The sequence below is a fragment of the Pezoporus occidentalis genome, unplaced genomic scaffold, assembly GCF_034315485.1.
Source record: "Pezoporus occidentalis ecotype Australia unplaced genomic scaffold, CSIRO_AGI_Poc_V1 ctg14, whole genome shotgun sequence".
Classification (NCBI taxonomy): Eukaryota; Metazoa; Chordata; class Aves; order Psittaciformes; family Psittacidae; genus Pezoporus; species Pezoporus occidentalis.
The window spans coordinates 2,295,611-2,310,697 of record NW_026913209.1 but is presented as its reverse complement, the minus strand read 5'-3'; the positions used below and the strand labels follow the sequence as shown (position 1 = coordinate 2,310,697).

General features: G+C 38.8%; 2 protein-coding genes across 3 annotated transcripts in view; one reads left to right on the top strand and one right to left on the bottom strand.

Annotated features, from left to right (window-relative positions):
• Positions 1–2,189: 2,189 nt before the first annotated feature.
• On the bottom strand, positions 2,190–3,463 carry LOC134159039 (forkhead box protein fkh-2-like). Its single transcript, XM_062609549.1, has one exon. It carries the CDS (start codon positions 3,318–3,320, stop codon positions 2,454–2,456), a length of 867 nt encoding a protein of 288 aa, XP_062465533.1. The 5' UTR covers positions 3,321–3,463; the 3' UTR covers positions 2,190–2,453.
• A 7,625-nt stretch (positions 3,464–11,088) lies between these two features.
• PPP1R3A (protein phosphatase 1 regulatory subunit 3A) overlaps positions 11,089–15,087 on the top strand; it is a 29,118-nt gene continuing 25,119 nt past the window's right edge. For both annotated transcript variants that reach the window (XM_062609587.1, XM_062609586.1), the window contains exon 1: positions 11,089–11,910. In XM_062609587.1, coding sequence (XP_062465571.1) covers positions 11,117–11,910 — 794 coding nt within the window. In that variant the 5' untranslated portion in view covers positions 11,089–11,116. The remainder of the gene's footprint in view (positions 11,911–15,087) is intronic.

The following is a 15,087-nucleotide window of genomic DNA, read 5'->3' as shown; positions in this document are numbered from 1 at the left end:
CTGTATTATGGCAGCGGCAGATTGCTCTCTTTCATCTACTGCAGTATTTCTGGACTGGTGACAATGGTCACTGGTTTCCTCGTTGCTTGAGATTACTGGAAATGTTCTGAACATTCAGAGCTGAAAGCCAGGGAAGTGGGAGCTGGGCTTTGAGCACACAGAATGCCACACAGTGATTTCACAAATGTGATGTCCAAACTGAGCGTGTACATTTGACCTCAGTCTTTTATGCGTACGTTTCAAGATGTTCCTCATCTCTCAGGTTATTTTGAAAGTAAATTATATTATGGATTTGAAGGTTTATAATCAAATAGGGATTGGGTAGTTTTGTTTTCAGAACAGTGTTTAAACTATGCAAAGTAAGAAAGCTACAGATACCCACTGAATGATGAAAACAAAATTAAGAGCTGCTCATTACATAAAAAGAATCCTCCTCCACTGCAGCATTCAGGTGCTTTGCACACAAACAAGAAGTTAAAACACATTTTAGAAAAAGCCATAAGAAAGCATACTGACAGCTACATGATCAAACTGGAAATATCTAAGGTGGGAGTTCTCAGGCTATGGTACATGTACCACTAGTGATACGAAAACTATTTCAAAGTGGTCTTCAAATAAAATCTGAGAAGAGGAACGTCTCCTCCTGTACGTGAGTTGCTCTTATTGCATTCCCACAGGAAACTGGGGCAAAGATCTGAAAGCATGTGTGTGGTTTAGTACATGCCATGTTTCCACCATCGCTAATCTGTTAAAATGAAATTCTTTTCCCAGAGCAAACTGAAATGGTTACTCCAGGCTTAAAGGATGTACTGTTAGGTGATAAGTCACAAAAGTGCCCTGTTAACACCTACTCCCCTTACTCCACTCCTCTGACTCTTTGCAGGGAAGATGAACTCAAATAGCATTGTGTCCTTCTAGGAATGTCCTCAGGTACACTTCACAAGCTTTTGCCAAGGGAGCTAATGGAGCCAGTGAGATCAGACAGGAGTTACTTGTTGTTTTGTGTAATTTTAAAGTAGTTTGCTGACAGCTGAAGAACTGCATGAAATTCCATCCCAGGCATTTTGATACATAAACTTTAGCAGGCAACGACTTTTCCCACCTGCTGCTCCTCAAACCTGCCCAGACTCTTCTTATCCTTAGCTTTATTTTTTGTCTGATTGTAATTGCCTGGCATTCACAGTTTGTATTCCTCAAGCTTCTCACAGCTCATTGCTTACCACGTATGGGCTCCTTGTCCCAACTCTGTTAATTTCCATCATTTCCTCAACCCAAGTCTCGTCATCTGTCCAAACCTGAACCCCATGTTCCCCATCTTTGTCCAAGTCTCAAGTTTTGTCCACACATTCGGGCTCTTCATGACTAAGGCATAGCAGGGTCTTTGAGGCTTTACTACTCAAATCTGTATCTTAAGTGAGCAAGTATCTCAAAGCAAGTTTTTCTGGAAGTTTATGACTTAGCAAAAGCTGGGTGTTTTCACTGCAATCTTGCTACACTTTCCTGATAAATTGCCTGTTACAATGATCTTGCTGGATACATACATACATCTAATAAGTATATTTAAGTGAGTGCTTTTTGTCACAATATATGGCAACCACGTACATATATATTACTGTGTAAACTGAAAGTATAGATATAAGCTCAAGAAATTTTGTGTAAGTGAAGTTATCTGAAAAATTAAAATTTCTTAAATGGATAAACTTGTAATTAGTCATGCTATCATTAACTAATCATTTAAGTAGTTTATTAGTATTGGCCATGCATTTAAAAACCAGATTTGAACTCAAAAACATATTAAAGATAATATTGCAATTCTATTTCACTTGGGATATTTATTTATCTGAACATTTATTTAAACAAAAGCAGTACCTTCCGAGCTGCTAAAGATACATAAATGTACAGTGATTTTTTTTTGATCAGTACAAGACACCAGAATTAATAGTGCTAAGCGAGTCTTAACCAAGATATACAGTTAAATGAGTAGAAGAATAACTCACATAGTATTTCCAGCAGTGTGGGAAGTGACAAATATGGCATTTCAAAGAAATTCACTGACAAAAGAAAAATTAATGCTTTCCACTAGGTATTAAAGTAAATATATGGGTGTAAATGTTTGAATATATAGTTATAAATACACAACATGTGCATTAATTTGAATCTAACAGAGTAGTATACAGTAACATGATTAATACAGGACAACTTAAAAATAATTTTATTGGTTAGTGCTAATGGATTTACTCTTATACAAAATAACCTATGCAGGCCATTAACCAGTAGAAATTTAAAAACAGTATTCATTGTTATAAGTTCAAAGTTAATACACTCATTCATAATCACTGGCTTGGGTAAATATGTTCTTTTGCTGCCTTTAAACATATACAAGTATTAAAAAATGTGCAAGACATATTAATATATTGTTATCTTGACAGACTCCCAGCCTGCCTGCAAAGTTACTACACTTCAAATACTTTCTGGTACTTACAGATGTGTCTGAATGCTTCACTTTGCTGCTGCTTTTGAGTGGAAAAGAAAAGGGAATTAGGAAAACCCTGTTGAATACTTAGGAAAATGTTCTGCTGCATAACTGAAGTAGCAGGAGATCCATAAAACCAGTCCACAGAAATGCCATGTGTTTTTTCAGTCTGCAGTGGAGGTGAAAAATTCCCCATGATTGAATCACTGTTTACATTCCACTTTTGATATTCATGCACAAACTGCAGTTTGTCAGCATTCAGCATTTTCCACAGAGGATCCAGAAAATAATGTGTTTGGTAAAGCCACTGTGATGCTGGGTAGGAAGGATAGTGTCCCCATGGCATGAAATAATTCATAGCAAGGCAATGCTCCAGCTCCTTTAAACGCCCTCGCTTCCGCGACCTTCGATGTTGCCTGAAGTCCCCATGAACAAAGTCATTTAAGTTTGATGGGTGAATACTCCAGTAGTTTCCTTTGCCATCCTCACATCTTCCCACCTTGATGAAACAGTCATTTAGTGAAAGGTTGTGCCTTACACTGTTCCTCCAGCCTTGACCTTTGCTCCTGTAGAAAGGAAAGTTATCTTCAATATATTTGTAGATAGCAGCTAAATTCAATTTATTTGTAGGGGAAGAAAGAATTGCCTTTGCAATTAAGGCTATGTAAGATAGGGGTGGTTTTTCCAGAAATCTTGCTTCATCCACAGTCACAGAAAGACCCTTTTTGGCACGTATGAGGGAACTGGGCATTCGAGCTGGAATCCTGTGAACGAGTTTTCCTTCTTCTCCTGCTGCTGTACTGATATCTAGACTTCCATCATTGTTTTCAGAAGAGTCTTCACTCATTATGGCAGCCTGAAATCTAGCATTTAGTTTAAGTGTTCAGATATTTTTCTGCAAGTAGCCAGTTGAATAACTGGTCCACTGAATATAACCAGCAGGAGAAATGAAAGTTGGACTTTAAATGTGATGCTTTCATGTACTCAGATTCCTATTTTATACTCTGTTAAGTCAACACCCTTAACAATGAAAACTGAACTGCCTATGTTTACAAAAGTCAAGGTGCAAGTCCTAGCTGAATGAAAAAAAAAAATACAAAACAGTTATACTATGTTAAGTATGAAGATAAACAGACCATGACGTTAGCCTCTCACTTCATTATAATCTGTGAAAACACCCTCCAGTGTTCCCCATTGAAACATAATGATTAATGAGAAAGTGATGGTGGCTAGATAGAGTTGTGAAAGGATTAGACCCTCCAGTGATATGCAGAACAAATTGAAACCAACATGTTGGTTCCTGTGTTTTACACTTAGACAAACATGTTGTATTTAGTACAATAAACATTTGTTTTACGCACTAAAAGAAAGTAGCATATGAAATGTAACTTGCTATCAAATTTTGTAGCTGCAGGGGACATATATTTAGTGAAATGGAATTATAGATTATGAGCAAATGAACATGAGCCGGCAGTGTGTGCTTGCAGCCCAGAAAGCCAACTGTATCCTGGGCTGCATCAAAAGGAGTGTGACCAGCAGGTCAAAGGAGGTGATCCTGCCCCTCTACTCTGCTCTTGTGAGACCTCACTTGGAGTATTGTGTGCAGTTCTGGTGTCCTCAACATCAAAAGGACATGGAACTGTTGGAACAAGTCCAGAGGAGGGCCACGAGGATGATGAGGAGACTGGAGCACCTCCTGTATGAAGATAGGTGAGAAAGTTTGGGCTGTTCAGCCTGGAGAAGAGAAGGCTGCATGGAGACCTCATAGCAGCCTTCCAGTATCTGAAGGGGGCCTGTAGGGATGCTAGGAAGGGACTCTTCATTAGAGACTGTAGTGACAGGACAAGGGGTAATGGGTTAAAACTTAAACAGGGGAAGTTTAGATTGGATATAAGGAGGAAATTCTTTACTGTAAGGGTGGTGAGGCACTGTAATGGGTTGCCCAGGGAGGTTGTGAATGCTCCATCCCTGGCAGTGTTTAAGGCCAGGCTGGATGAAGCCTTGGGTGAGATGGTTTAGTGTGAGGTGTCCCTGCCCATGGCGGGGGGTTAGAACTAGATGATCTTAAGGTCCTTTCCAACCCTAACTATTCTATGATTACTCCCCATTTTTCTTGTTAACTCTCTGATCCCAGTTGTGCAACTAGTTTTCATGATGAGTACGCATGTGACCAGTCCTGCTGACCCAGGAAACCACTTGAGGGAGCAAGTACCACTCAGAGCAAGCAAGCACTGTGCTCTGGGACCCTCAAAGCATGAGGTGTCCCTTGAACTTTCCCATTGCCCTCAGCCTCCTGAGGTCTGACACTGTTAAGGACAAGAGGCTCATCCTGTGGTTAGTCAAGGAAGGTAATTAAATATGTTGAATTGTGTTCTAAAACAAAACAAAATAAAATGGTAGAAGCTTTGAAAGACCATGTATTGTCTTCTTTTGGGTAACTTTTGAGGATCAAAATACATAGTCCCAAATGAGATCTGTTTTGATGCATCAACAGCCTCAAAGACTTAACCTTATGAGGCTGAAGTTGGTATTGTTCAGGCTCTGATGGTTTCTGAAAATGATCTGTGGTTGCTTCCTATAGATGCTAATTTTGGCATCAGTTTAATGGTGCATCCATTAAACTGATCACTTTCACTCTGAGGCGGAAGTTCTCATTCTGGCTGATCATCTTGACTGGACATTTATAAGTCTTTTCGCAGACTTTCACATCCACCAACCTATATTTCAATTGGCAGCCACAATGTTTTTAGATCACGAAAAAGACTCAGTGCAGTGCTATAGTTCCCATGGGTTACGCAGCATTTCTGTCCTGACAGAATTGCCACTTTCTTGGTTGCAAGATTTAATAGATGACTTTTCCACTAACCATTGTGAATGGGGTGAACAGCCTTGGCTGTTTCAAAATCCTAATGATGACATGATGAGATGATAATTATTTTTCCTGGGTCCAAAGTCTCAACAATAATTTATTTTGAAGGCATTCATTTTTCCTGCTCTGCCCCCACCTGGAATTCCCTGCTTGGCACATCCCAGAGTTGCCATCATCTTTCCATTACTGGTGGCTTTTCATAGCTGTCTGACGACTGATTTACCCAGTTTGTTCTCCTCTTACAGCAGAATGGTTGCCAGGTCATAGCAGAAATTACTGAGATTAACTCTGAAATGTGTGATCTGGCACTTTATTTATTACAAATCATCCCTTTTCTGTTGATGCAACTGTAAGTAGATCATGCCTAAAGGGTTTCCTATAATAATAACATCAAAAGTTTGATTTCAATTACAAATACTAGATCCACTTTAGATTATTAGGTTATTTCTACTGAGATTTGTGTTTTTATGGAACTGGAGAACAAATGCTACTCACTAGGGCAAGGATCATCTATTTCCATACCCCCTGTCTTCAAGAAAGAACCACAGAATCAATCACATGTTTCTGCCATTTTAGTAGTGACTTTGAAAATGGAGAGGATTTTAAAGAAGGACTAGGCACTGAGACTGCACTTTGACTGTTTACAAATGCCAAATTATATCACAAACAAGCAAAACCATGTTATTACAGTTTTCAAGTTTAAGGGCAGGTTTTCAGAAACTGAGGAAACTGATGTTATTAAAGGAAACCAGACTGAAGAGTTTAGAAATTTAAATGGACTTGTCGTGGTTTAAACCCAGCCAGACAGCTTGTTCGCTCACTTCCCCCCCTTCTTGCCCTCCCCCTACTCCTGGAGGGACAGAGAGGAGAATCTAAAAGAATGCAACTCCCACAGGTTGAGATAAGAACAGTTTAGTAACTAAGGTATAACACAAATCACTACTGCTACCACCAATAATAATAATGATAAAGGAAATAACAAGGGAAGAGAATACAACTTCTCGCCACCAGCTGACCGATAACTCCCCCCCCCACCAGCCCGACCAAGCACTGACCGATACCTCCTCCAACCCTGCAGTCTCCCAGTCCTTCCAGCTAACTCCCAGTTACATCCTGGGCATGACGTGCTGTGGTATGGAATACCTCTTTGGTCAGTTTGGGTCAGGTGTCCTGCCTCTGCTTCCTCCTGGCTTCCCCTCCTCCCTGGCAGAGCATGAGGCTCACAAAGTCCTTGGCCAAACCAAAACATCCTTGTTATCAGCTCTCTTCCCGAGCCAAAAGTCAAAACACAGCACTGCACCAGCTACCAAGAAGGAGAAAAATGACTGCTACTGCTGAACCCAGGACAGTACTAAATGCCCAAAAGTTGACAACGTGAAACTTGAACTCAAACCCTAAGCAGAAAGAAAACAATGTGTAAGAAAGGGCTTCATACTTGAACCGATGAACGAGCCTTTCAATACGTGAAGGGAGATTCTACAGGGAATTAAAGATAAAAGTGTGAGCAAGAAGAGATATATTTGGAAGGGCTGAAATCTCTGATCTCCAAGATAAAGATTGTGTTTTTTCCCAGATATGACCTCAAGGAAAATACTAATCCCATACTTCTCCACATTATTTCTAGAAGTGACTTTTATTTTCTTCTGAGTCCTATCTTTAAAGATGAAAGGGTGAAAATCTCTCTCTTTCCCCAAGTCAAGGTTACTTCTAAAAACTATAAGGCAAATTCCTGGTTTATCCTTACTCTTTGTGGGAAATTTCTTGTCACTGCCTGAAATGTCTGCAAAGATTTCACGTTAGAGGGAGAACTACCTTCACTAGCTCAATGTCTGGTTTCATCTGAAAAAAAAGAATCTGAGTCAGGGAAAGCTTACTGTCTACTTTTACTATATAGACTTTTTCCAACCCGGGGAAGCAGATTTTTCTACAAATATCCCCATTTTTGTTACTGCAGTCTCTACAGTGGTACTAAAACATTGGATGGTTAGAAATCTGTGATTTCTCACAAAACACCATAGCATAGAACATTCTGGCTTTATATGTTATTTATATACATATATATATTTAAGAACTGCATTTTTATTTTTATTTTTTTCTACTTAGCATTATGAAAACAGAACAAATTTTAAACAATGAGCTGGATTTTACTCTGGGTCACAAAGACCAGTTGCAGTCATTGGACAAAGTTTCATTAAAAAATTCTGACAGTGCATACAAGCTATAGAGCAGAAAACAATTGAGGGCAGCCTTTGTCCTCACTCAGCCTTTATTACTGATATTTAACTTCAATCATGTTGAATTTAGAGAGAAACTCTTGCTTAAGTGAAATGCTGTGCTTTTTTCCCTAGCTCTACATGCTTTGAGAATGAATTTTTTCAAAATATGTCCCACAGTATGCAGCAATGTTTTTTTTCTGAAGAATATAACCTTTAAAATCTTTCTTCTACCTCTTGTTCAGCACTTTTGACCATTCAACAGTCAGCTAGAATAGTGTTCTCTGCAAGGAGAGAATGTTTTTATGCCTTATCCTAATAGGTTTATTTAATAGCAGCAAAGTAATACATCTCACAGTCTCTGCTGAAGAAGTGTAGTTTTCTAGGACACTAGGGAATACACTGTTAGGAAGCCAAGTGGAACCAGATTTTATACTGCTCATCTTTAGTCCGTGCTTAAGACATAATTGTTTCTCAGTTAACACAGAAAGGTGTATTCTCTATCCTTCCAGTTAAGACCAAGAAAGATCAGCTGGCCTGTGCTAATAATAGATATGCCAAAAACATAGGCAGGTGCAAGTATATTTTAATTAAAGGTCTGTTTGGTTATTGGGTTTGTTGCTTTGCTGTGTGTTTTAATTAAGTCCCAAGCCTGCTAACTCTGTGATGTTCTTACTATGCTGTTCAACAGAGAAGCTACCCCATACAGAGCTGTCTTATTCTCTACACATTCTTCCTCAGTTCTACCTGTTTTCTCCCCCATTACTTAGTGTTTAAGGACACCTGGAAACCATTTGTCTTAACTCAACATTTGTATTGAAGATGACATTTTAGAGAAGAAGTAATTAGAGAAGTTATTCCATTAAAATGTTCTAAAATTACCCGTTGCTGTTACAGGCTGAAAGAAAATCGTCTGTTGTCTGCTCCTAGGTATTTTGGGCACCATTTTGCAAGATGCAAAGAAAAAACAATATTATTTTTCATTAAAATATTTTCACACATAGAAACAGTTAATGCAGTTCTTGTATGTATAACAATGCTTGCTTTGGTGTGAATCTATATACGCTTTTGATAAAATATTTACACCGTCATGAAAAGTTTGACCCAGTACAAATTGTCCAGGTAGGACCTAACTCAGGTGAAGAACAGAGATAAACCTCTACCCCTCTGCACTGAAATAGGTGAAGATTGTGGATTGGAAATTGCTTTCTGGAAGAGTGTGGCCTTCCTCTGTTCTCAGCTATGCTTGTTGGTCTCCACCTTTATAAACACTAACATTTCTTTCCTGTATGAAGTCAGAATCTTTTCCCTATTTTATATTATTTATTTCTTCTACAACATTTTTCTATTTCCTATTTTAACTGACCTTACTAAATAGATGCTGCTTTTCTCACTAGATAATGTTTCTCAGTGGTACCTCGTAGACTAAACTATTAAATAACCTATTGGTTCTCAGTACCAATGTTTCCTTACACCCAGAAGTAAAGGATTTTAACTCAATGAATGAAAAGACAGTTACACAGGTGCACAGAATAATCTGAGTTAATTAATTTTGCTAATATTACTCAATTCAAAAAAAGAAAAAAATGTGTTTGAATACATCTTTGTTTTCAGAAATCCTGCTGCCCACCCTTCCTTCCTAAACAGCCCTTGGCATCGCATGAAGTGATTTGTTTGATGGCTTAGGCAGAATGTCTATCCTACTACTCGCTGAAGCCAATGGAAAGGGTATCCTTAACTGAACTAGTGCTCAACTGGGCCAAGACAAATCACTGTTTGGTTTTGGTTTCAACAACAGCAACAATGACAACAACAGCAAATAAATGGATCAAACCCCTCTTTAATCAAACTTTAATCTGTTTTCCTACAGTCTAGCAGCAATGCTTCTTTGATGTTCAACTAGAAATGCACTCATTCTCAAATCACGTCTTTGTCTGAGGTATGCTTTTCTTCTCCCTGAGCACATTTGGTGGGCAGCCCTCCTCCTGCTTGCACCTCTTATCTCTGTGATCCACCAGAGTCCATTGGGGAAGTTACCTTCCCATTTATATTTGTCTATGCAGCCTTTTCTAAAGAAACATGCAGAATGAGAAAGGGGAAATGGCTCTTCACAGAAACAGGTGTAACCATTAGGGTAACAGTGTCAAAAGTTCTCCTTGTTTGCATAATTACTACAGTAATATTTTCTTAGATTACGTGTTGACAGAAGAAATTGAGTTGCCCCTAGAGCAAGAAGCCTCATTTTCCAAACTGTACCTAATTCACACAGTAGAAAGCCAAAACATGCATGTGGCAAATCATCTTTGCAGTTATGTGCAGAGCAGTAAGTGGGAGCAGGCAGAAGTGGTGGTTATGGGAAGGACTCAAAATGGCCTGCAAGACCTGAGCCATTTGAAAATGTGAGTGAAGAACTAGGTTTCTAGCCTGTGCTGAGATCTTTGATGAGGCCACTAATGCTGTCAGTCTCTGATATGGCTTGTTATATTTATTAGCTCACACTGTGCCATTACATTATAATCTAGGCTTACCATTTGACATAGATAGGGGGAAATAGGAGAGGTTAAATAATATGAAGGGAAATTCTGACATTTGAGTTCATATTCTTTGTACCGTAAAGACTGCATCTTTCCATGCAGGGGATGCCATAAAAGTAAAAGCCAAATGCTAACTGATTACTGAGGACAATTGAGAAGCCATAGTTTTATTTCATGTCATGGGACGATGTCCTGCACAGAGGCTGACAACCCTTTAAGCAGTGCACTGTGTTTCTTCCTCTTGCTTATAGCTGTGTGGCAACAGGGTTTGTGTTTCACAGCTGGCTGCACAAGTTAATTCTGTGAGTTGCTTTTCTCTCCATTTGGCTGGATGATGATAAATGCAGTCAAGCACTAGATGATTTCATAATCTAATTAGTGGTGAATTCAGTCATATTTACAATGGAGCATTGCACGTTCATCTCCAGTGTACTCACTTTAAGGTTTCGTAGCATTCCTGGTTCATTTAAATTATGATGGCTAGTCCATAGCTTGAAAAAGCTAACAGTCCTACGATATGGCCCACTGACTTAACTTGGTAGGAAGCCAGGTAGAATGTGACATTGCCCTTTTATGTCTGAAAATACAATAAAAACATGGCCTTAAAAAGTTATGTAGGAATGGTTTACAATACAGAAACTATTTACCTGATGATGTATACATCCGAATTAGAGATTTGTTTATGTAATATGATAAATCTGTTGTGCAACATAAGTTGGTAATCTAAAAGTAGTTCCATATGTGCAATTTAATAATGCAAAGTTAAATACTACTTTACTTCTTGACACTTAAAGCCACTTAAAAATAGGGAATGCAAAATTTTAAATGTTTCATTGAAATTGTAACACCTAATACTCTCAGATGGTGAACAGGCCAACATAGCTCATACACCACAGCATCTATTAATAGGCCTGACTCCTTTTTGCAATGTCAACTGTAACATTAATCCTTGTTTTAAATCACAGTGTCTCAAATATCAGCTGCTACTAGTTGTACAGTTCTCTTTCAGTTTATATCAGAGAGCCCAATGGAGTCTTTTGAAGGACCTAGTCAGGTTAGCAGGGCTAACTTCTTAGAAGTCCCCACAATAAATGATTTCTCTTCAGAGGATGAAGATGTTAAACCTGATATTAAACATCGTTTCTCTCCACTTCCCCGAAGGCGGAATTCTGCTTCTTCTTCAGAGGAGGAGGCAGATACCCCCACCACCATCTCAAGAAAAGTTTCATTTGCTGATGCATTTGGGTTTGATCTCGTGTCTGTTAAAGAGTTTGATACCTGGGAAGTTCCAAACACAAGTCTAAATGACAGCATAGAAGATGAAGTTTTCCCTCAGGAGGAATATTTTTTCTCTCAACAGTTTATGTTGCCTGCTTCACAAGAAGAACTTTTGCAGAAAGTGAGGGAGCAGAAAGTACTGTTGGAGTCAGTCGTGTTCCTGCCTGGGATTACCTGTATGAACGGCATTATACGAGTCCTCAATGTATCCTTTGAAAAACTGGTGTATGTTCGAATGACACTGAATAACTGGCTCAGTTATTATGATATCCTTGCAGAGTTCATGCCTAATTCTTGTGGCAGTGAAACTGATCAGTTCTGCTTTAAGATTTCTTTGGTGCCTCCCTACCAGAAAGATGGAGCTAAGGTGGAGTTCTGTATACGCTACGAGACATCGGTTGGTACCTTCTGGGCAAACAACAACGATAAAAATTACACACTGATTTGTCACAAGAAAGAAACTGTGTCCAAGGTGGATAATAAACCACACAAAGAGATTACTGATAGACAACTTAAAGGCTGCCTAAAGACGACACAAAGCAGGTGAGGTTATGCCTTAAGTTTTGTTAATTCAAATAGAGCTGACTAATTCTAACTTTCTAAGTGTGCTTGCTGGAGCTAAGACTGCCCATGCTGGTTTCTTCTGTCTTTTTTTTTCTAATGATAAATTAGACCAAGACTTTTTTTTGGTAAAACTCTTGTGTATATCAGCGAGAAGTTTTCTGCAGACAGATTGGTTCATACTTTTAATATATGGCATGCATGCCTCTCAATCAAAAAGTAGAGTGATAGACTAGAAATCATGGAGTGTACTGATTTTGGTCTCTGTAGGGTATAAATTGAGCTGACATAAGTGAGAGCTTTGCTCCAGACTGAGGTAGCTGTACAGTTAAAACACTTTACATGCACTTCCTTAGTAAGACAACAAAAGTTTAACAGGTTTTTCACATGATTTATTTCATGGTTCATTTTGTATATGCAATTATTGAAACAGAAATTACACTGGTGGTTCAGGAAGCTGGTAACTTAGGGAAAGATCATGTAATTAGAATAGCTGATACAAACTTCTGCAAGTGGTTGGGCTATTCTGGAAGTTGTATATTATGGTAATAATTCCTTTTTCCTGCCACTGGTTGATATTTCTATTTCATGAATGGTGAAATGAATAATGATTGATAAGGCAGAATTGGTAATCTATTAAAGAAAAAATATATAGGATTTCTCTCATTTATATTATTCTAATTAAATGTAGGCAAGTATTATGTTAATTATAAAGTGGCAGTGATTAACTTCTTATAACTTAACCAGACATAAACAGAAACACTCAGGAATAATAACTTTTGGCTTCTTACTCTGTTTTTAATTTCTTTCTGTAAGCAAAACAATGTTGCCTCTGCAAAACTTTAGTCTCAATTTTTTGCTCACTAAATTTGCTACAGATCAGTTGGAGTTCTGCAGAACTGAATCTTTATGTTCCCTGCAGTGGCCTTTGCAATACTTAGATCCTAGAACTGCATCCATGTTCAGGTTTTAGTTCCTATACTCTTTCCAAGTAAGGCAGTGCTGTTTGATTTCCCTGGTGCTATTCTACTGGACTGAGCTGGTGGAGAAGTGGGAACAAAACTGCAGCAGTGGTGGCAGCGTAAGGAGAAGGGAGACAGCCAGGGCTTCCCCTGTGCAGAAACAGCCTTCCCAAAACCCAGACTGAGGGTGCTGAGAGCCTCTGCCATTCCTAATGCCACACATCAGCCCTGTGAGGAGAGGTGTGCAATATGGCTTAGTGCCTGCATTAACACTGTGGTGTAAGAGCAGCTCTGGGGCTAACCTGAGGCCAGATTCATAGCCAGCCCACAAAGCTATCCTGATAAGTGCCACTTGGGCAAGCTCTGGAATCACCATAATGGTGCTTCCATGAGGGAACATCCCAGTACATCAGAGCAGAGGAAAGGAAGCCTTTACCTGCCATGTGGTTAGATCCTGACATTTGTGCCTCGCTCTGCACATCATCTGTGTCCTTCAAGAAATGTCACACGACCCATTCTGGGTAAATAAGATAGCCTGAGATTCCCTGCAGAAGGGCCATGATATCAAATACCACAGCATATGCAGGCAGTGTGACTTCAGTCTGAGTTCAGGTAGCCCACAGAGAGGAGATGATGGACATGGAGAGTCTTAACTTATGTGAGTCCTGAGCTTCCAGGATCTTTCAGGATTGACCTACATATTTAGGTACAATTTGACTTCTAAGGTCAAATGACTCCTAAAAGTTTAAGTCCCTGAAGTCTCCTGTGACATGCTTAATGCTAGCACAAGCTGTAGAAGCATTTCTTCTAGGGCATCCTTTTTTACATGTATAGGCTAAATGCGTTATATGCAAGTCAGAATTTTTTTTAAAAATGAGAAATGAGATATCTATTAGTTAACATGAAATTACCTTGTCTCTAATCAGAGTGCAAAGTTTTCTCCTTCCATATCAGCCTGCAGAGGAGTATATGTATATCTGTGTATATACGTATATATGTATATATAAATGTATATGTGCATATTTGCTCATATATACACATATATGTATGTATATTTGTGACATTAAAGCCAAAGTGGTCATATTCTTGTTTATGTTAAGATCTGTTACACATTTTTGGCAAATAGTTAACTGTTTCAAGGCCCTCTTTAGTGGTAGATGGATGTAAAGAGACTCCTTGCAGTAAATGCAAAAATGAGCTGAAGGTATTTTTGGAATATGGTTTCAGTGGTTGCCAAGGCTTCTGATAGACTGTTCTGACAGACTGTAATCCAGGACCAATTTTATGCTACAGGGACTTCATTGACTTCACAGGAGTTACAGCTTTCACCAGTGTAAATGAGGTCAGCATCAGGGCTTTTTATTTCAAAAGAACTAAGATGCCAGCCTCCATTGCTCACTTGTTTTTCAAAGTGTCTTTGTACATGTTGCCCCTTTGAGTGAGGAGGAACACCCTGCAGACATCTGCAAAAGTACCTCATTATTCTCCTTCAGACCCTCATTAAAACTCCTTTGCTTTGATGCCTAGAAAAAAGCGCAAGAAAAACAAACCCTCCAAAACTGGCAAAGGGAGGCTCCTGATGTGCTATGACTCCTTCATATCATGTTGAACAGTGCTGCCTGTTTCCCAGCTCTACTCCACCAGCCCAACTCCCTCTCACCTCATGTGTTATGTTCGGATAATAAGCTCTGCAGCGTTTATATATGCTGTGCTGGATGTTTATAGAACGCTTAGCAAAGTGGGAGTCCTGGACTGTAACTAGCTTGTTTTAGGAGCTGCAGCAATGTAAACATACACACTGAAGTCATAACAATTTTACCTATAGTTCACACAATAAATACACAGACAAGGACTATTCTTATCCATGCTCATGAGCTGGACATCTAAAATTAAAGATTCCTTTATAGCAATCTGAGTAGAAGGATATTTTAACAGGACACTTATTTGGGCCCCTGTTTAAAATTTAGAAACCTGTTATCACTTTTTTTTTCCTTAATTTAATCTTAGCTCTGAGATATTTATACTTGCTCATAAAATGTGCAATTTACCTCTTCACTTGAAAAATAGGATTGTTAAAGAATTATATTTTTTAAGCAGTGAGTTTGATACACTCTAGGGCATACTTGTGTGTCTTATTAAATGTCATTAGTGAGGATTATTTGTATTAGTCAAGTGAAAGGAATAATATGCACTTTCA

What these genes read in the sequence shown, in the direction of transcription:
- LOC134159039 (XM_062609549.1), bottom strand. Translation starts at nt 3,320, where the DNA reads ATGAGTGAAGACTCTTCTGAAAACAATGATGGAAGTCTAGATATCAGT.